Genomic DNA, 22,200 nt, shown 5'->3' on the forward strand with positions numbered 1-22,200 from the left:
GATAGCCTTCAAACGTATTTTTGTTCCTGCGCATACTCGGGATAAAGCAACGAAAAGAACCTTGTTTAAATATGGTTTAAATCAGGTTTTACCCCCTGTTTTCTAGGCAACGATTTAGGCGGTAAAAACCAGCAATTATGGTTTAAACCGGTTAAAACCATTGGGCTGGGCTTTATGTAAAAAAAACCGTATTTATGCCAACCCTGTCCATTTGGCTGCCTAGAATCCTCTGTTCGATGTTCGGATTTCCTACTTTTTACCGTCACCTTCGTCACGACGAAACCAATTAAAGTGCAAGTAAACGAAGACGATCCAATTAGCTGTGACTAGTTACCTGGATTTTTATGCTGATCATTTTTTAAATCGTCATGCTTACCCGAGTCATGAAGAGGACATGGCATGTAGCCATATCGTTTGTCCACGTGTACCAGCGACTTCCCTCTTTGACCAGTGGCCATAATTGCAATCTTGGTCACGTACCACAGAAAGGTCTCATAGAAGAAGAGAAAGCCGGTGGAATTAATAGTTGATCGATCGATCGTTGCTTCCCTTAGATGTCGCTTCTTTCTTTTATCCCACTTGGTTTTTCTTCTACTGCCTCTACTTGAACTTCTTGCTTTATTCTACTTTAACCCTTGACGCGTACTTCTTCCTCTTCTACGTCTCCCTTTTCTACTTTGCAGTTTAAATTCACCTTCCTATCCGGCCTATGATCGTGATCTTGCCGAAGATCGAGCGGATCTTCATGCCCAGCGATCTTCGCTGATCCCTCGTGCTCGAAGACGTCCGACCGGCGGGACTCTCCTCGAATTAACTAATTAACGTCTGGCTCTATTTCTAGTCCAATTAGAGCTCACTGTGGCGGACGTCGGGACACTTAATTAGTGCCGAAATAATTGGCCTTATACTCCGCGAGCCACCAAGAACCGCGACCCTTTCGCGATTTCTTCCGAGAGCTCCTCTTCGTCTAGGTCTTCTTCCTCGAGCGCTGGTGTCGTTCAAAGAGTCAAATAATATATCGTTAGTCTTCAAGTTCTTTCACCGAGCCGGAGGATCACTTGTAAAGTGAGTACAAACCAGGGCTTAGGGTTTTCTCAGAGTAGAAAGTAAGGGAAGAAAGAAGAGAACCGTTCCGGATTTTCCCACCAGCGAGAAAAAATGGCGAGGAAATGACTTCTTTCTTCTCCTCTTGACCTATGTTTCTCAATTTTCCGTTATTGCGACTAACGACTGGACCTACACTCTCGCTCCTAGGATGAAAAATAGGTGGCGAAACTTCGTCATTACTTCCACTCTGGTCTCTTCTTTATCTGGGGGAGAGCCAAAGTTCCTGGATACTCGACACTTCCGATTTTTCAGGGATAACAAGAGAACTCCGAATGTTTCCTTCCTTCTCGACTTTGTCTAGTTTTAGTTCAGATCCTGTCGGAAGTTTCTATTACTTCATCGCCGCAGATTGTCGGTTCGTCTCTTCTTGTCCTCGCGAACTGCTCTCGTTACCCCGAAGTACATTTCCGATTCTCCCTCAAAAGAGATTCTTAGTGACCGGAAGTACTGCCATATCGGTGTCGGGAGATAAGGCCAGCTCCTGGTTTATTTAACTGATCCCTCATTAGCGTGGGATTCGCCCTCAAGGGGTTGGGATAACAAGATTATCTTCTCAGATATGATATTTCCATGCTATTCGGCTGCGATTAATTGAACGACTGCATTGGGTACAATAATCAATAGTGGTCGATAAGTAGTATAAAATCAGCTGATCCCTTGCATACTTCTACTTATCGAAAAGGCACGCCAGGGAGAAGTGTCTCGAGATCTCGACGTTATTTCTAATAAAATCGGCTGCGTTAAATAAACATACCTTTCTATAGTGCGCATACTCCTCCGTATACAATCTGTATATATTACCCACAATGCACCGCCGTAATGAATTAAAGAATAGATTCAATCGTTCGATCATTCGATCATCCCAATAAGTGAAAACCTCATAGCATCGCTGGGTCTATCTTACGTTAAAGTTTTACTTTAATCCCTTTTATAATTGATAGTAATCCCTCGACAACTCACAAAGTTGCCGTAAAAATTGCCACCTATTTACTGCTTCTTACCCGGCATGGTTGTGCTCTGAAGAATTGACTCAATTAATTACAAACAGGACAACGTCCCACTGGTGTTGTTTACCGTGCCGGTAATATCATTTTTACGTGTAAGGCTCAGTTTTAATCTCTTGGATTAAGTGGCAAGGTAGAAAACCTTTAGCATTTACTATTACGGTAATTACGGAACCTCGCAGAGGTTTTTGCCGTTGTCATCCAAAGCGATGTCTATTGCCCAGCTCCAGTTTCGGAGCTCGACGAAGCACTTCATTTAATTATGTACAATCGGGAGCAGATTTTCCGTTTCTCCCTCTAGCGATTTACCTTTACGTTTACAGTTCGATTTAACCATCGCCAGCAAAAAGGTAGGCCGTAAACATTTTTTCGCTAGTTAATTACGACACCCCTTCGAAACTCGCAATGTTGTCATCCAAACTAATGCCTTTTCTTCAGTTTTCTGTCGACAGGATAACTGATATAATTATTTACATTCGAAGCAACATTCTCTTGTTGATACAACGCTGCTCGGTTAATTTTACATTAGCGTTTACCCCGTAGTTTTTATTGCTGTTTTCGACAGAATGCTAGATTTGCATGTGTAACCAAAACTAGATTTTGCCCCTGGGGCCCCTTCCTCCTGGGGATTTAATCCCACGTTTGCGGTTCAATTCGCTTCCCACGAAGTAACAGGTTGAGAGCCACCCCAAGAAGTAATCGCAGTACTTTGGAGAGGGTCTTTAACGTTGGCGTTCAGACCGGCGTCTAGAGTCCCGGTCTACCGTCCAGTTCCCGGAGTGGTGATCAACTGGGCGGGACGACCGCAGCTGGGAAGCTCGGTAGGTAATTTTCCGTTAACAGCTGAATTTACAGCTCGATCGGCCCGATTATCCCAGATGAAAAATAGGAAAATCTCCCTAACAGGTAATCGTAGAATCTTCCGAGACCCCTGGTGCGTAGATAGCGTCTAGCGTCCCGGCTTGTGATCCGGTTTCCGATGTAACAGCCTGGTCATAACGACCGCTGCTGGGAAACCTCGTAAACGATATTACGTTACAGTTTAATTAATTCAATTTAACCCCCGGAGGCTGCATTACAAATTCCCGTAACACGTAATCCTAGAAACCCGTGGAACGCAGCGACGCGAGCCAACGTCTAGTGTCCCGGCCTATCGCCTAGTTCCCTCCGGGTGGTCGAATGGACACAATGGTTACGACCACCAGACTCCGTAGTTGATTTAAACGATAAATCTTTTCAACGAGTAATTGCAAAGTCTCGTCGGTACACCGACCAGCGTCCAGGGTTCGATCTTAACGTCCAGCTCTCGGTGTAACGTCCAACTGGAACGGTCAGGACTCGACGAGCGATGTTGTATACGTATTTCTAGGTCTACAGCTGAATTGAATCTCCACAGGCTGAGGTTAGAAAACCTCCCTAATGAGTGATGGTAAACCCTGTGGAACGCCGCGGCGTCGGTGCACGGACCGGGGTCTAGCGTCCCGGCGTACTGCCCAGTTCCCGGTGGATAGTCGGATGGACGCGGTGGTCACGGCCGCGAAACTCCGTAGTTGATTTAAACAATAAATCTTTCCAACGAGTAATTGCAAAAATCTCGGGCGCCACGGCGTCGGTACACCGACCAGGGTCCAGGGTTCAATCTTAACGTCCAGGGTCTGTGTGGCGTCCAACTGAACCGGACTAGACCCGAAGACCGGTGTTATGTACGTATTTCTACGTTTACGGCTGAATTGAATCTCCACAGGCTGAGGTTACAAAACCTCCCTAACGAGTGATCGTAAACCCCCGTGGAACGCCGCGGCGTCGGGGCACGGACCGGCGTCTAGCGTCCCGGCCTACTGTCCAGTTCCCGGCGTGGCGGTCGACTGGACGGGACGGCCGCGGCCGCGAGGCTCGGTAGGTAGGAGCGAGGATGCTGCGGATGCAGAGGAGACTCTCCCTCTTTCTCCCCCTCGTTTCGCCGCATTCCGTCCCTCTTCATCCCTCCCCAGCCCCTGCGCCCTGTGCCCTGCGCCCTTGCGCCCGCGGAACCCCCTACGCCGACCGGGCCTAACCCCAGCCCCGCTCCATGTCGCAATGTATCCGCAGTCGAAACCCGCCGAAAGTAAACCCAACGTCTTTTCTTTGCGGAGCCTTCCGACGAAAACTTACCCTCTTTATATTGAGGGTATGCCGGTTTTGTCGGTGCCGAGGGTAAAGCGGGTACGCAGGAATGATTACTTAACGTGATATGAAAGAGTCAGCCTATACATATGTGCCCATAATTATGAAAGTGGTCTAAGTCATATATTTTTTGTTTCGAAATTACATTGAATTAATTTAGTTTAAAATAATGTGGCGTGAAATAACTGATAAACTCTTTTTTTTTTTTTAATTTTGACTTAGACCACTTTCATAATTATGGGCACATGTGTATCCAAAAAATCCAATCGTTGGTGAAAGTATTCTCCGAATTGGGTCTACCGATTCGTTTCTAATTTTACCACGTGAATGTGGAGGCTCTACAGTAGGTCCTAAAACTCATGAAATTTTATATTTCATCCAAAATTTATTTACTTGTCACGGACTAGAACCGACATGACGTGGTCCCTGCACGTTTTCGATGTCTTATACTTCTTGGAGGCTTAGAATTGAAAATGAAGAGTTTCAGGACCTAGCTCGAACAATTTAGAATACCGTAGAAATGGAATATTACAGAGTTATATGGGAAGATATGGAAAATACTTTCACCACCGATTGTAGGAGAATGCTAGCTTGTCTCGGGGCTGATACGTGTTTTTAGAGCAAAAATTTAGTTGCAGCTACACGTCACAGATGGCGACGTTGGTCCTAAACAGTTGTTAGAATAATGATTCACTGGATTTCGACAGTTATACATCGATCTCTTCATCACTGCTTTACCGAAATGACATATGGAATGCTTCAATTAGGATAATTCTCAGCGTAGACAGTAAAAGACTTCGACATAAATATAAATGTCGGTAACGTGAAGCGCCAGCTTATGTTCCCACTTGAGTATTCAAAATGACGTTTCCACCAAAAACGGTACGGATGAATTTTAATTTATCGACCAGATTTTGGCCATCGAGGGATAGAATAATCTACCGGAACGTTGGCAATGATTTTCTAATTATTAGTTGCTACGCTAACGATGATTTCTCGGCAAGGAAGGAGGTGTTTTCGGTCAATTTAACCCTTTCGTTACCTTGGACGAGATATCTCGCGACGCAATACTGGCCGATCAACGCTTTTGACGAGATATCTCGCGATCCGATACTGGCCGATCAACGCTTTTGACGAGATATCTCGCGATCCGATACTGGCCGATCAACGCTTTTGACGAGATATCTCGCGATCCGGTAGCAGCGGATTAACGCTTTTAACGATAATCTAGCTTTCTAGCACCAATATTTTGACATTCTAGATGAATACATTTTATAACTAATTCTATTCGTATAGCTGAAAGGAAGAAATAAATACAGCTACTACCGGATCGCGAGATATCTCGTCAAAAGCGTTAATCGGCCACTACCGGGTCGCGAGATATCTCGTCAAAAGCGTTGATCGGCCAGTATTGGGTCGCGAGATATCTCGTCCAAGGTAACGAAAGAGTTAATGAGCCTAATTTTGCGATCGTATCGGTTTATGGAGAGTCGACGTTAACGTCAGATTTAGGATTATTTGTCGATGTACATGTCAAGCAACTCGCGATTAACAAGCCTCCTAATTAAAGCGACAGTTAGCGGGTATTGAATGCGCGGATTCTCAACTGCGAATTGTGGACACAGACTGTATGACCCTCATAACTAATAATCGCACTTCGGGGCGGCCGATCAATCGAGTACACACGTGACAACTGTATCTACATTGTAGGCATTGACAGGGGGGTGTGATATGTTTTCCTTCGTTTGAATCGTTCGCAGATTTAGCCCACGACCAAATTTGATCATCAATCAAGTCCGATTGCTCAATTACTGTGTCTCGCTTCCTGAGGTAATTTTACACATGTCACGAAACATGAGCTCTTTGTTGAAAGAAATCAAGGAAGCGTACATATCGCAAGAAACGCGATAAGAGGAATATTCTAAGCAGGATACGCGAACTCATTGTGCATTTGCACATATGTCTCCGAGAAACTCATGAGACGGTTCCTAATTATCGATCACTTCCCCTAGTAGCACAGAATAATTTCTAAATATTTTTTATAATTTTTGCTAAATATCTCAAGCGACAGATTTTTTAAGACGTCTCGTAGATTTAATTCCAAGATATCTAAAATATTTGTTGAAAATCTCAATGACATATTTAGTTTTAATTATTTAAAAACATTTATCGAAATTATGTTTTTAATTTGTAAAATATAATAGAAATACGTTATTTACTTTACGATTATTATCGGACACTTCATTTGGTATGAAAAGACACGAGAAATTTTTGCAATATTTTCGTTCCGCTATTTCATAATGGGAGCAAAACGTGCGAGTTTGATTTTAAATATTTTTAAAACGCTTATAATGTATTCGGCAGGTAATATTAAAAAAAAAAATACTTATATTAAAATGAAACGAAACGTTTTGTATATCTGTAAGAAAGATATTATGAATCACATGGAGCTAATATTGTACAAAATATTATGAAAATAATATTCTTAAGTAAATATTTTGCAAATATTTCAAATGTCTGCTGAATATTTACAAATTGTACGATATTCTTAAATATATAGAAAATATAACAGAAATATATTATGCTACTAGGGTCTTATCTCGGGAAGTCCCCGTGGGGTATCTCGCTGACGTAAAACGGCAAACTTCATGTCAAATTTGACTGATATACCCGATACACCTTATCCGCGAGATTTCATCTTCAAGAATATCGACGAGTCCGATAAGAGAGCGCGTGGAGATTTGTCATCCAATAAATTTACTCCTACTTGCTAAAGAGAGGTGACACTTTACATACGTAATGCGTAACGTATAAATATGTTTTCGACAAAATCACGTACGTCTCCTAATCATCGATCACTTTCTTATCTTGAAATGTCTCAGTGGGGTATTTTACCCTGGTTAAGGTGAAGTGAAACACGTCGAGGAACTTGATCGACGTCGATAAAGAATATTTTTCTAAATGCCTACGTTACCGACGTTCGTTTTTATATTCACAGCTATGTCGAATTATATTCGACATTGTACAAAATGGATGCATACTCCACCTGTCGTTTTCGTACAATAAATATCAAGAAATCCAAGTAAAATTCCAGAAATCCCCTGTATTTATGGTTTCCGAGGCCCTAATTGACTGCAGAGGGACCCCCTACGCCATCTGTGATTTCGAGGTCAATTAAATTTTCACTCCGAGACCTCGTATTCCCATCGTTTTGGCATAGAACCGCATACAACAATTTTTTTTGCCTGTATCCCGTTCAAATGCGAGTTTATCGATTACCAGAGTGTTTTAAATTGTTGTAAAATTGTCCTGACCATTTCGTTTCTCATATCGGAGCCTTCGATAATTGTATATTGATCGAAATATGAGAGTTCGAGGCCATGTTGGTTCTGGTCTGGGGTGAGTTAAAAAATTGTTTCCAAAAATCCAAATTTTAAATGTGTCAGGTCAATTCTTAGATGATCAGGAGTGATGTGTCAAAGTTTCGGACAATTTGGTCTAATACCCTTAAAAAAAAGTGTTGTATTCAAATCGACTGATTTGAAGGGGGTTTCACTTCACCTTAAGCGTCAATACTTATGTCAAATTTCGCCTAAGCTCCATATATCTTGTCCATAAGAATATCGATACCATCGATAACAGCGCTCAGAGAGGCTCTCTAATCGGGTAGATTTATTGTCTAATTAATTTACTCCCACTGACTATGTAGAGGTGACGTTCTGCCACTCGATGTGTTATCCTGGCTGTGAACCATAGCAAGCAGATTGCTATCACAACGCCTCACCGCAGTTAAGCAGTAGGCGGTGATTGATATCGATTACTTGCTCCACGTCCTGCCGAGTATATTTAATGATAAACAAAGCCGGGGGTCGGGAAAGATTAAGAAAAAATTAATAGGTGTCTGAAATTACAAGACGAACACAATTTGAAATCCACGCAATGCTTTTATGGCAGTTTCCGTATTGTCGCGAAGTCGCTAGTCAATCGAGATCGGTAATGACGATCTTAAGGTGATATGAAAGTGTCACATATATATCCACACACCACAAAGACAAAATATTTATAAATCCACTCCAAACTGGTTGCACCGAATCATTTGAAACTTCAGCAAGCGATTACGAAGACCCTAAGGAAGAACGCGATGCTCGTGAAATTTCATTTTTCAAACGACTTTTTTTTTTTTTTTATTTAGCCCAGACTAGAACCAAAGTGACATTTTGCTTTTTCGAAAAATGAAATTTCACGAGCGTCGGGTTCTTCCTTAGAGCCTCCATAATCACGGGTTAAAGTTTCAGATAATTCGGTGCACCCAATCTGGACAAAAAGTTATATAAATATTTTTACTATTTGGTATGTATACATGACACTTTCATATCACCTTAAGGGGTTTTGATATTTATCATTCGAGTTTATCAGTGACATTAATTTCACGTCATCATTCGAAAGAGATGCAAGAATTTGTCTTAAACTTTGATAATTAAATAGACCAAACGAAATGAACAGCACTGATAAATTCGTATTTACAAGTCCTCTTAATTCGTCATTAAAGGCACCCTCGTGATTCTCGCTAATCTCATACAAAAATATACAATGTTCTTGCATTATGTCCCACTTAATAGTATCTACGAGAGTGTATTGGGTTCTTTATCTGGCCTCGTATTAGGAACCATAGGGAGTTGTCGCGTTCAATCGATTCGACGAATCTCGTGCATAAAAGACGTCTACTTGTCCTCATCTAAGTATATCCGAGTCGATTCCGTGAATTACGATTCGCCTGATTGCACTGACTCGCACACAGAGAGTGTAATTAAACCTGCACGACGTACCGTAGAAGCATTCCGGCATTTATGCAGAAGGATGCGGTAACATTTGCAAGTAGAGCACATATAAGAGGCATTAATTGCACGCTAGTTAATTATGGTGACGTCGTTCTCGGAATCGATCAGTTGTTATGTCGTCTTGAGGTACTTTATGCTGCGACCTTGGCTATGATTAAACACGTTGATTAAAGACGCCGGCCTTTAATGATTTCAATAGATGCTCGGAGGTTAAATTAGGAAATAAATGTCTCATCGTTGCCGTGCATTTACATACGGGCTCTTTAGACTTCTACAAAATGGCAGCAATATCTAATGTGCAAAACAAAATACCGAGTTTCTTGCTATCGATGTCATTTCTCGCGCCTTTATTTCCGCGCTTCACGGTGGACTTGTTGTGAAAGTTCGTATTTTTAAATATATTCCATTTCTTTGGTTTCTAATTTAAATTACTTTTATACCAGCTGAATATATAACACACATAGGACTGTTATTTGTTTTTTTATTATAGAAGATTTTATGCCCCGGTTGATGCAGCCCCATGGGATTCACCTGATCACCTCGTATTATTTGATTTATAAGGTGCTTTTTATATGGATGATATGAAGCAATATGGAATATACGTCCACGAATCGTTGGAAAAGAGAATGCAACAAATACTGGTATTGATATTGAATAGAAAACTATAACTTGAGAATTATTAATTAATCACAAGAACTGTAGTTTGCTGCGCCGTTTTTCATAGACCGATGCGATTTTCTCATTATCAAATATTTTCACACGATAAAGAATTATGCACAAGGTAAATTCGATTCTGCCTGTGGATATCTGTTTTCAAGGCGTAACAAATATTCTTTGACTTTTGTTATTTAGTGCCTGACTCGTGAGTGCAGCAATTATTTGAATAAATGGTTACATGAGCCTCCGAGCACCTATGATTACGGTGCTTAATTCATTACTAAAACGTTTTCTTCACGCACATCACACAAAGGAAGCACATTGTCCCGTCTACTAAAATCTCGCGCGTTAAATGCATTCACTTTCCTAAATGCAAACTTTCTTTGCTCTTGCGAACATTTCTGGTAATGTTTCTAACGAAAATGTTCGCTGAGAAACAACAACGAGCGATCCTTTGGATCGTTGGAAGCGATAGATCCTCGACGCGCAAACGCCGATTCCTCGGAAATGGCAGATTCCGATACTCCCGTTCGAGTTTTTAGTTTTATGTACACGCGACTGAAGAGTATTTACAAGAAAACAAGGCAGTCTTTCCTTAGAAATCTCTGTTGGTCGCCGTCTATCACGACTTAGAAAGGTTTGCGAGCCTCTCCTGTTCTCGGCGCCTCTCCCATTGGTTGACCCTCTTCAGAGGATAGCATATCACCGCCGACATCAGGATCAAGGATCCTGAGAGGTAGAATGAAGCATCATAGCTCCCTGTAGCATCCATGAAAGCTCCTGAAAGAGAAATAAATGCCAAATCATTCCCAAGGAAAGATTGCCCAAAATATATTGCATTTTCTCTCCAATATTAAGGTGATAGTAAGCCTATTTATATCTGAGAAGTCAAATCGTTGAGGAAAGTATTCCACAAATTGGGTGCACCTATTCGTTTGAAATTTTACTCCGTGAATATTGAGGCTTTCAAGTAGATCCTGAAACTCATGAAATGTTATTTTTCATCCAAAATTTATTTATTTGTCATGGACTAGGACCGACATGGCGTGGTCCGTGTATGTCTTCGATGTTTTATACTTCTTGGAGGCTTAGAATTGAAAATTAAGAGTTTCAGGACCTAGTTCGAACCATTTGGAATACTGTAGAAATGGGATATTACAGAGTCAGATGGGAAAATATGGAAAATACTTTCACCAACGATTGCAGGAGAATGCTGGTTTGTCTCGGGGCTAACATGTGTCTTTAGAGCAAAATTTTAGTTGCAGCTAAACGTCACAGATGGCGACGTTGGTCCTAAACAGTCGTTAGAATAATGAGTCACGGAATTTCGAAAGTTATACATCCATCTCCTCATCTTTACTTTACCGAAATGACATATGGAATGCTTCAGTTCGTATCATTCTGAACGTACACTGTAAATGACTTCGAGATAAATATAAATGTCAGTAACGTGACGCGCCAGCTTATGTTCCCACTTGAGTATTGAAAATTGTTTTACCGTTACCACCAAAAAGTGTACGAATGAATTTTAATTTATCAACCTCGATTAAATTTCTCAGCGCCTTTCATATCGTCTTAAAATATTTGAATAAAAGGATAAGAAGTGAGTTCAATGATTAAAATCGATTATTGATAAGCGCTAATCTCTATAACCAATATCGCTTAGACTGTTCAGAGTGTTGAATTCGATATAAAGGTAAATGTTAACGATGTAATTACCTGCTAGAGGTGCACCAACAGTGGCGGCAACCCCTTGGAAAAGAAGAAGCAGTCCGAAGGCATTTGTAAGTTTCTCCAGTCCCATGAGATCGACCACGAGAATCGACCTCAAAGAAGCGAAGACCGCTATAAAATAAAAGTTATACAATTATTCATACGAACATGAAATATATGATTAAGTACGAAAGTGGAATTTTATAAACTGTTTCATCCTATTCATTTTATAAAGTATATTTGTATGACAGATATTGCAGACATTGTAATCAAAGAGCTATTTACATGCTTTTGTCATCGCACTATATCGCGATCGTCTAATAAATATGTACCATTTCTAACAATATAATACTATTCTCATCATCTACAATAGCTTTTGCGGGAGTACTATTGCTGATTTCTTTTCAGGAAACTTTTCGTCTACTATGATCAATATGTAGTTCACGAAACAAGTACATATCAAATTAACGCAAAATAGAAACGGTTCTTATATATACTCAACTGAAACCGACTGCATAAAAGAACTGATATTCTTCCGATTGGGAAATTACTGATAATATGGTCGCTATTCCCCCGATACTGATAAAGATGTTGTTAACTACGAGAGCATCCACAAATGCAAATTATCGCGAAATAAAAATGGTTCTCACATATACTCAACCCGAAACTGGCTGCATAAAAGAATTGATATTCTTCCGATAAGGAGATTCCTGATAATATGGTCGCTATTCCCCCGATACTGATAAAGATGTTGTTAACTACGAGAGCATCCACCCCCGGTATGCTGCTGGCCACTCCGCATACAACACGTCCCACGGTGTTACCAATACCGATCACGGAGACCAAGAACATCGAGGTCGATGCTTGGATTCCGGACATGATGGCCCGATCTGTTGGCAGAGAGATTTATTCGATAGATTGCACACAGATATTATCGAAGCAAATGGTCTGGGAGTAAAATGCTGAATGCTAGTTCGCTCCGAGATAAGATAAATTTCGACCGGACGCATGCATGTAAACGCAGAGCATAGATGCCAAAAATTCAACGTCCTGAAATTTGTAAAGAGAAGAGGAACTCTGAGAGCTTGTTATAATTTACATTTATTCGTTAAATACCAAATCGAGATCGTTCAATCTACTTTAATCGCAGGAAATAAAGAGTGAGACTTTTCGTCCTGTATTTATATGAAGTTCTACGTTTTCATTATTCCCAAATAATTTGGATCTTTGTACTTATAAATGAGAAGAAGATTTAATTGACGAAAGTACTCGTTAAAGTCTACTGAAATTATGTAAATTGAATTGTGTATTCTAAACTGTACCTGGCAGATACATGAAGGGCGTATAGAATCCCATCATAGTAAGGCCTCCACTGACTGCTAAGATCAAGAAAGAAGGGCTTTTAAGCAGGCTCAAATCCAACATAGTTGTTAAGATTCGTCGTACACTTTCTGGACACAGGTAACAACTTCCGCTTTCCTCTTCCGCGACATCTCTTGCGGTTGGTAACCTGGTTACGGACATGTGATAACCAACCGAGGACAACTAGAAAAAGAGATTGACTTTGTAATCGCCTTCGTGGGAACATTTCAATGATTTTAACCGGTGATCAAAAAATATATTGGCAACTTCGTCAAGTTACATTAAAATTGTATCAATTTATATTATTTTCTGTGTTATCTTAGGCTTCCCACTTATCGATTTAAGGCATTTTTACACATTCAATTTACCATAGATAAGAAAGGACGAGAATCGATTAAAGTTATGTGCAATTGTTGTCAGGCAGATACCTGGGATTTATAATGCGGCAACCTGTGCAAAGAACCTCCGTAAAAGATATCATCTCTGTAAAATGGCCTCTGTGTATCTTTGGTTAACGTCCCTCTTCTGCTCGTCCTCAAGGACTTTTGGCTTCCGTCTGAATTGGCCCGCAGATGACGTTCGCTAATCGTGTGCCTTCGGATCTGAAAAAAAAAAAAAAAGAAGTGAGACTCGTTACAAAACCTGCTTGAAAGATATCCCACTTGAAAGAATCAAGGACACTCGTTTGGCTTTAGAAATGTCAGTGTTAACCAAAACTACACACCGTTGGTATCCTTCCGTTGAGCCTAGCCAGATCTCCACTCAGCAGATTGTTCTCCTCTTCCACAATTTTTAGTTCTTGGTCGTCGTTGACGTCCAACTCGGGATAAATCGGAACAGATAATCTCTTCTCCGAGGTGCTCAGTTTTCTCTCTAACTTTGGCACCATGTTCATCTTATGTAACGAGTGCAACGAACGGCTACTAAAATGATTAAAATATAAAAGATAAACGTCACTAGTTGTAAGAATACCATATAACCATCCAAATCCATAATGATAATTAGGAAACATATTATTATTAGGAGAAGGCGTTAAGGAAATTTTGAAACATCAAAAAGCCTTGAAAATTGTTTCTTCGATTTTATATGTTTTTCTTTTTAGACGTCATGTATTGTGTAGGAGGATTTTATATGTAATGAAAGGTAATTACTTCATTATATCTGGACTACTGCCAATCACTTGAGCCGCTGTAGGGTACTCCATATTGTTGTTGGTCCCAAAAAACCGATGTCTAATCGGTTGACCCACGTGCAGCGAAGTCGTAGAAACACCTTTTCCCATCAAAGGTGTTTTGGTTTCGTTACCGACATCTTCCGGTTGCTGCGCCTTTACTTTAATTCGAGTCGGTTTCAAAGGACGAAACATCGCTCCAAAAATCGCACAATTCAGAAGCATTCCTGGAAACAGAACTTAATGTTACGTTCTAGATCATGAAACGATTTTCTTCCTTGAGAAGCGATTGCCTTTGATTTCATACGATAAAGAACAATGCGATTCGATGACAAGTAACAATCGGCCTTAAGATGTGATGAAAGGCGCTGAGAAAATTAATCGACGTCGATAAATTAAAATTCTTCTATTCCCCTTTTGATGATAATGCCATTCCGAATACTTAAGTAGTAACATAAGCTGGCGCGTCACGTTACCGACATTTATATTTATGTTGATGACTTTTACTGTCTACGTTGAGAATTATACGAACTGAAGCGGTCCATATGTCATTTCGGTAAAGTAATGACGAAAAGATCGATGTATAACTGTCGAAATCCCGTGAATTCATTATTTTAACGACTGTTAAGGGGCAACGTCGCCATCTGTGACGTTTAGCTGCAACTAAATTTTTGCTCGAAAAATACGTATTATCCACGGGATAAGCCAGCATTCCATATTTCCCCATCTGACTCTGTAATATTCCATTTCTACGGTATTCTAAATTATTCAAGTTAGGTCCCGAAACTCTTCATTTTCAATTGTAAGTCTCCAAGCGTAAAATATCGAAAACGTGCACGAACCACGCCATGTTGGTTTTAGTCCATGATAAATAAAGTTTTGATGAAAAATGAAATTTCGTGAGTTTCAGGACCTACTTCAGGGCCTCCATGTTGACGTGGTAAAATTTTAAGCGAATGGGTATACCCAATTCGGAAAATACTTTCCCCAACGATTTGACTTCTCAGGTATATATAGACTCTCTTTCATATCACATTAATAGGCTTCGTAATATTCTTACGAACTGAAGCGTTACATATGTCATTTCGGTAAAGTAATGATAAAAAGATCGACGTAAAACTGTCGAAATCCCGTGAATTCATTATTCTAACGACTGTTAAGGGGCAACGTCGCCATCTGTGACGTGTAGCTGCAACTAAATTTTTGCTCTAAAAACACGTGTCAGCCCTGAGACAAGCCAGCATTCTCTTGCAACCGTTGGTGAAAGTATTTTCCATATTTTCCCATCTGACTCTGTAATATTCTATTTCTATGGTATTCTAAATTGTACGAGCTGGATCCTAAAACTCTTCATTTTCGATTTTAAGCCTCCAAGAAGCGTAAAACAGCGAAAACGTACACGAACCGCGCCATGGTGGTTCTAGTCCGTGATAAATAAATAATTTTTGTCTGATGAATGAAATTTCATGAGTTTCAGGATCTACTTGAAAGCCTCCATATTCACGGGGTAAAATTTGAAACGAATAGGTGCACCCAATTCGGAGAATACTTTTTCCAACGATTAAACCTCTCAGATATATATACGCTGACTCTTTCATATCACGTTAAGATTGCGGTAATATTTTGGGTATTTCCAACCATGTCCAGATAATTTCCGCGTGATTTCGAGCATTAAAATCCATTTCCTGAATTAATGCCCCCCGTTATTTTCTTTGCGGATACAACTCTGTATACCATATCTTTTGATAAAACCAGGAGTTTTATTTTTTCCCCCACGAAGAACAGAAGGAGATTAAAGGACCTTACCACCCTGGATCAGCAATGCTCCTCTCCATCCGAACTGCTTGATTAACAAATCGGAGATAGGCGCAAGTAAGAAGGCTCCGATCCCGGAACCGCAGACTGCAATGCCGGTTGCCAAAGCTCTCCATCTTTCGAAATAAAATCCCGTCGTTATCACAGCGGGGACGTAAATCAGTCCGCCAGCGATGCCTCCTGAAGATTTCATTGAAAAGAAAAACAATAATAATAAGAAAGAAATGATTGAAGGTACCCTTTATTGGAATAATGCATGATAACTTCGTGTAAAGTAACTTTGGGAAACAAGGCCTATATGGGGAGCAAGGTCCATGTATATATTTCACCATATAGCAAAAGTGCAATGTTTGTGGCTCCCTCTGCCAATTAGTAGGACAAAGAAGAGTCCATTGCGAGTATTGTCGAGGCTGTGGACGGATCCATGGTAAACCGAGATTGATAAGAAATATTTCCGAGTGAGTTTGACCAAATTTGTTTGCAGCGTTCAAGCTGTTATCACAAAGTTTTATACAGTCCTGTTCTGCCTAGCAGGTATGTACTACCTTACACTTTTCTCTACATCCTGTTGCACGAGTTTTGTTGAAAAGGTTGTTGTTTTAAAAATGATAACTTGGAAATGTAAATTGCGCCGAACGGAAACAAAGCCCGGCATAGGACAGCATAGCGCAACCAAAGATCTTTTTCAAAAAAGACATGAAACTATGACTAGTTGCTGGAAATACAACGTCGCAACAAAATTTGAGCGAAATACCTTAAAAAAACGAAGCCTGGTATTTGAAAGAAGACCGAGAACTGATACCGTAGCCTTTATCAAGAAAATAGGGTTGCCGATATGCGGCAACGTACCTTGTGCAAGAAATATCTTTACGAAGAATGCTCGAAGACAACATTCGAGGATCTTGATGACATAACTTGCCCTAACAGTGCAAATTAATGTGCATTCTCCCATCGATGTCCGTGGGCCTTATTACCTATACGGTTCGGTAACAAAACCCAGGAGCACCATCCTGCAATTTTTTTTAATTACGTATTTATTTAGAATGATATTTTCTTTTTATAGTTCGTAGCTGAAACAAATATTGTTCATGTACCCTCTTCTCAAAATACTTTATGTTTTGGTTTCTACAGGCCTTTCAAGTTATGGTGGGCTTTATTATCCAAAGTTACCTTATGTAAATTTATGAAGGATGCCCCAAGAAAAACGTCTCCGAGTAAAAATGGCGACGTTCTTGGTAGAAGTCGAAACAACATGTCTAGCGGCACTTCCAATAAATGGTCTGACATTTGTAACAAGTAGATTGCATGTACGAACACCACCGTGGACTGAGTAATTGGACATACCGTTGCGTTTGTAATCATTGGAATACATTAATGCACGGCACAGTGAATGGAAAGAATATAAAGTGCACTTATCATCGAGTTAGTCGCAACTGTTACATCAGTACCCGGCAAGGAGCTTTGCTTTGTTTTCCAGACTATTTTCCATCCCAGTGATTTGTATAAGAGGGCGGATTGATAAGAACTAATGAATCCATTTCTCTGAATTTCAGTAATTGCATCCTCCTCTTATCGGTGTGCGGATACTCGAGGTAATGTAACACTTAATCGTACTTTATTATTAGTAATATAAGGTAAACGAATAACAATTTGTAAGATTTGTAAGAAGAAAGAAATGCTTTATTATCTATCGTTTATGACTGTCAATTTGGAAATATATCGAAAAGGACCTGGTAGAATATGTTCGTAGATTTCAACATTGTTCTAGGTCTCCCGTACTAGGATTGAGATAAATATAAATAATTTAAGGGGGCAACAAAATTGATTTTATGAAATTACGTTGTAATATATCTTAAAGTCGTCCGTGAACGAAATATCTTTGCAGCGTAATAAGAATTACGTTTGCATTCCATAATGCAATCTTCCGTACAGAGTACATACTGCGTGACGTTATTCGGAGGGAATTGAACGATTTTATCCAACGAAGCGAAAATCCAGGGGTTATTGTCACCGACTTATTGTCAAAGTGGTATCCATTTAGAATACGCACTGCATGAATGAGATTGCAAGGGTGTCGTAAACAAACTTATGCAAGACGTTCAAAACGCTTACTCGAAGGATCACTTATTCACTCGTTGTCGAATCTCACCCACGACTGTAATCTCGATCAATATAAGATAATGTATATCAGTTGCGACACTGTAATAATTAAGATTAATCTCGAGGTAAATGCACTTCATGGCATTCATTCATTACCTTTCATCTTAATGTAAGCATAGCAAATCATTCATTATACGACATCTCGAAACGACATTTTCACGTTCTCTGTAGTCTGTTTAAGATGATATGAAAGGCGCTGAGAAATTTAATCCAAGTCGATAAATTAAAATTTATCTTTACCCTTTTTGGTGGTAACGTCATTTTGAATACTCAAGTGGGAACATAACCTGGCGACATTTATATTTATGTTGAAGTCTTTTACAGTCCATGTGGAGAATTATACGAACTGAAGCGTATCATATGTCATTTCGGTAAAATAATGATAGGGTGATCGACGTAAAACTGTCGAAATCCCGTGAATTCATTATTCTGACGACTGTTTAGGACCAACGTCGCCACCTGTGACGTTTAGCTGCAACTAAATCTTTGCTCTGAAAAACACGCGTTAGCCCTGAGACAAGCTAGCATTCTCTTGCAAGCGTTAGTGAAAGTATTTTCCATATTTTCCCATCTGACTCTGTAATATTCCATTTCTACGGTATTCTAAATTGTTCGAGCTAGGTCCTNAGATCCAGTTTGTAGGTGTCGTTAAGTTTCATCTTGCTTTGTTCTCAATGGTAAAAAGGAATTTGAAAGATCTTCTTGATGAATTTTCATTAAGCGAATGGCGTTATTTCTAATAGTAAATGGTTTCTTTTACTCAAACGTTCCTGTATGTTTATGTTGTACAGGGATTAAGGTAACTTTGGGTAGTAAGGCCCATGTGGGTAGCAAGGTCCATGCTTATTTTTCACCATATAGCAAAAGTGCAACGTTTGTGGCTCTCCCTGCCAGTTTGTAGGTGTCGTTAAGTTTCATCTTGCTTTCTTCTCAATGGTAAAAAGGAATTTAAAAGATCTTCTTGATGAATTTTCATTAAGCAAATGTCGTTATTTCTAATAGTAAATGGTTTCTTTTACTCAAATGTTTCTGTATGTTTATGTTACACAGGGATTAAGGTAACTTTGGGTAGTAAGGCCCATGTGCATAGGCCCATAGCAAGGTCCATGCTTATTTTTCACCATATAGCAAAGGTGCAATGTTTCTGGCTCCCTCTGCCAGTTAGAAGGACAATGAAGAGTCCATTGGGGGTATTGTCGGGGCTGTGGAGGAGTTCATGGTAGACTGAGATTGATAAGAAATAATTCCAAGTTAATTTTATAAAATTTGGTTGCAGCATTCAAGCTGTTGATCACAAAGTTTCGTGAAGTCCTGCTCTGTCTAGCAGGTATATAGTACACTTTATACTTTTCTCTACATTCTGTGGGATGAGTTTTGTTGAAAAGGTTTGTTGTTTTAAAAATGATAACTTGGAAATGTAAATTGCACCGAACGGGGAATAAGGCCCAGCATAGCACAACCAAAGATCTTTTTTAAAAAGGATATGAAACTATGACTAGTTGCAGTAAATACAACGTCGCGACAAAATTTGAGCGAAATACCTTAAAAAATCGAAGCTTGACGCTTCGAAGAAGACCGAGAACTGGGACCGCAGCCTTTATCAAGAAAATAGGTTTGCCGATATGCGGCAACGTACTCTGGGCAAGAAATGGCTTTACAAAGAATGCCCGAGCAGAAAGCTCAGAAGCACTGTCCTGCAATTTCTTAAATTACGTAATTGTTCAGAATTATATTTTCTTTTTATAGTTTGTACCTGAAATAAACATTGTTCATGTACCCTTTCCTCATTTCCCCTTCCCAAAATACTTTATATTTTAGTTTTTAGAGGTCTTTCAAGTTATGGTGGGCCTTATTACCCGAAGTTACCTTATTGTAATAATCTTGAAGTGTTGGAAGAAACTAATTTCATCGACAAACTTGCAGGATAAATAGTTACTAGTGAATTTTCTTTTAATAGTTCTGTGCTAATTGTGTTTATTTTTGGAACGGAGCTGACGTTTTGAGCACTGTATGACCAACTTATCTGGAGGGTATTTTTTACTCTCAATTCCCCCCAGTTAACCATTCATCAAATATTTGTTATCTCGCACGATTGCACGACGTGACGAATGTTTTGTCAGCTGAAGGCATTTCGATTGACATAGTATTCTTTTATTTAATTCTTTTCCTTGACGTCAATGTCGCCGAAATTTAATAGAGCAAAGTTGATTGCACTCGTTGCGGAAGTTCATACATTTTCTTGTGTTCTCTCGAAAAGTATAAATATTGTTAAGGAATGTTGCGGAAAAACCGGCAGATGATAAATATCCTATCAGCTTCTTGTATACAAATCTTTTTACGTTTTTTGCCAACACTTTCATTGCTTCAACATTGATTGCAGTCTTTTTATCAATTTCACGGTGTGCCGTCAATTTGACCTCATTCGATAAGTGAGCTTTCATGCAAATACAACATGCAAAATCCCTGGAAAAGATTAAAAATTCACAATTTAAATGTCCTTTATTTTCCTACCGTGTAAAATTTCTTTAGAATTCCAAAATCTTTAAAAACATTTAAATGCTGAATAAATTGTTTTAAAAAGTATCATAAGGTTGTATCGAAATGTAATGATTTAATTCCATGCGTCGTCTCCTGATTTAAAACTGAAGTAAAAAAGTAAAAAATACATTTTATTTAACGGAACGTAGCATTAATTATGTAACAATATTTCTTTCAGTACGTATAGTCTGTATTCAATTTGAATGTTTTTTCATCCAGTCCAACTCTGTAATTACAATTAAAATTATGCCGGCATAACTTTAATGGACACGATATGTACTCAGAAAGCATCGGCATCATTATTCGACTTCAAATAAATTTTATTCTCTCGGTGAAATTCATCGATATTAAATAAAATATGTAAGAATCTAGAAGGTTGACTTGGCAAATCATACCAGAGTGTAAACAAGCTGGCGGGCGTAAAGCGAGCTCACGGTAAACACCATTTGGAATAATAAATTACGCGAGTGGAGCACTCCCGCACTACTATGCAAATTTCCTTACTCGCACGTGACACGTGTCACACACGGAAGAATCAAGTATTTCTACCAGGATGCTTACGGGTTGTATACCTATAGGCTTTACGATTTTCTAAACTATAATGTTACGTTTTGTGTCTGTCTGCAATGAGACTAAAATGCACTTTTTTTTTACGAATTTAAAGAAAAAAAAGTGACAATAATATAAACATCGTTGTCCGTCACCATCCCGTAATATCTCTGAAATGTAAGACTTAATCGAAATAATATAAAAATAAATATGTATGTCATTTTTATAATATGTGGTGAATGGAAAAGATTTGCCTTACATTTCACACGTGATAAGAGTATTTATTCCTAATTATCAAGAACTAATGGATCTGAAATCAGAACTGGAAACTCCCCCGACTTTATCATCGAACTTCTGATGCTAAATATAAAGAATATTTCTATAAAACCTCTATCGCACCTGGTATCGTATAAAACATTTGCATCAATAAACTGATCACGATGACCGTTTGAAATTAAATTATAATACATTATTATAATAACTCCTATTTCCAAAAAAATTGCCGCTACATATTGTACACCTGAATTGTTGCCAAAAAGTTATTAGAGTTTCATTCTACTTTATATTTGTCCAATTGATGTTAATGACACTGATTAAAGATTATGATTAAGGTAATATGGAAGGGTCATTCTATGTATTCATATATATATATATATAAACATTTTATAATCAATATATCAAAGCGTGAAAATGTTTATAAAACTTTTCTCCAAACTGGGTGCACCGAATTATTTGAAACTTTAACACGTTATCATGGAGGATTATCTGAAACTTTAACGCGTTATCAAGAAAGAACGCGATGCTTGTGAAATTTCATTTTTCACAAAAAAAAAATGTGGCTTGGTTCTACTCTAGGCTAAACAAAAAAAATGTTGCATCAAACAATTTTAAACTTCGATACGCGATAATGTGGGCCTGAAGGAAGAACGCGATGCTCGTAAAATTTAATTTTCACAAAAAAAAAATGTGATTTAGGTTCTAATCCAGAGTGAATAAAAAGAAATTTAGTTTGAAAAATGAAATTTCACAAGCATCACGTTCTTCCTTGGGGTCTCCATAATCACGTGCTAAAGTTTAAAATGATTCGGTGCACAGTTTAGAGAAAAATTTATTATAAATATTT

At 39.1% G+C, this 22,200-nt stretch overlaps 1 protein-coding gene across 1 annotated transcript; it reads right to left on the reverse strand.

Moving 5' to 3' along the window:
- Window positions 1–8,588: 8,588 nt before the first annotated feature.
- Window positions 8,589–17,248, reverse strand: LOC105695873 (monocarboxylate transporter 3). Its single transcript, XM_023432236.1, has 9 exons — window positions 17,175–17,248; window positions 15,822–16,010; window positions 13,996–14,242; window positions 13,569–13,767; window positions 13,273–13,446; window positions 12,805–13,027; window positions 12,133–12,372; window positions 11,489–11,614; window positions 8,589–10,549 (listed from the first exon to the last, which is right to left on the reverse strand). Exons 1-9 carry the CDS (start codon window positions 17,200–17,202, stop codon window positions 10,392–10,394), a joined length of 1,584 nt encoding a protein of 527 aa, XP_023288004.1. The 5' UTR covers window positions 17,203–17,248; the 3' UTR covers window positions 8,589–10,391.
- Window positions 17,249–22,200: the final 4,952 nt, after the last annotated feature.

The sequence above is a fragment of the Orussus abietinus genome, unplaced genomic scaffold, assembly GCF_000612105.2.
Source record: "Orussus abietinus isolate OABI.00-Male unplaced genomic scaffold, Oabi_2.0 scaffold215, whole genome shotgun sequence".
Lineage (NCBI taxonomy): Eukaryota > Metazoa > Arthropoda > Insecta > Hymenoptera > Orussidae > Orussus > Orussus abietinus.

Excerpts from the sequence above, each read along its gene's own strand:
- LOC105695873 (XM_023432236.1), bottom strand. The coding sequence starts at position 17,202 with ATGTATTCCAATGATTACAAACGCAACG. Across the intron at positions 13,447-13,568 it reads TCAACGGAAGGATACCAACG|ATCCGAAGGCACACGATTAG; the intron begins GTGTGTAGTTTT and ends TTTTTTTTTCAG. Across the intron at positions 12,373-12,804 it reads GCCCTTCATGTATCTGCCAG|ATCGGGCCATCATGTCCGGA; the intron begins GTACAGTTTAGA and ends CTCTGCCAACAG.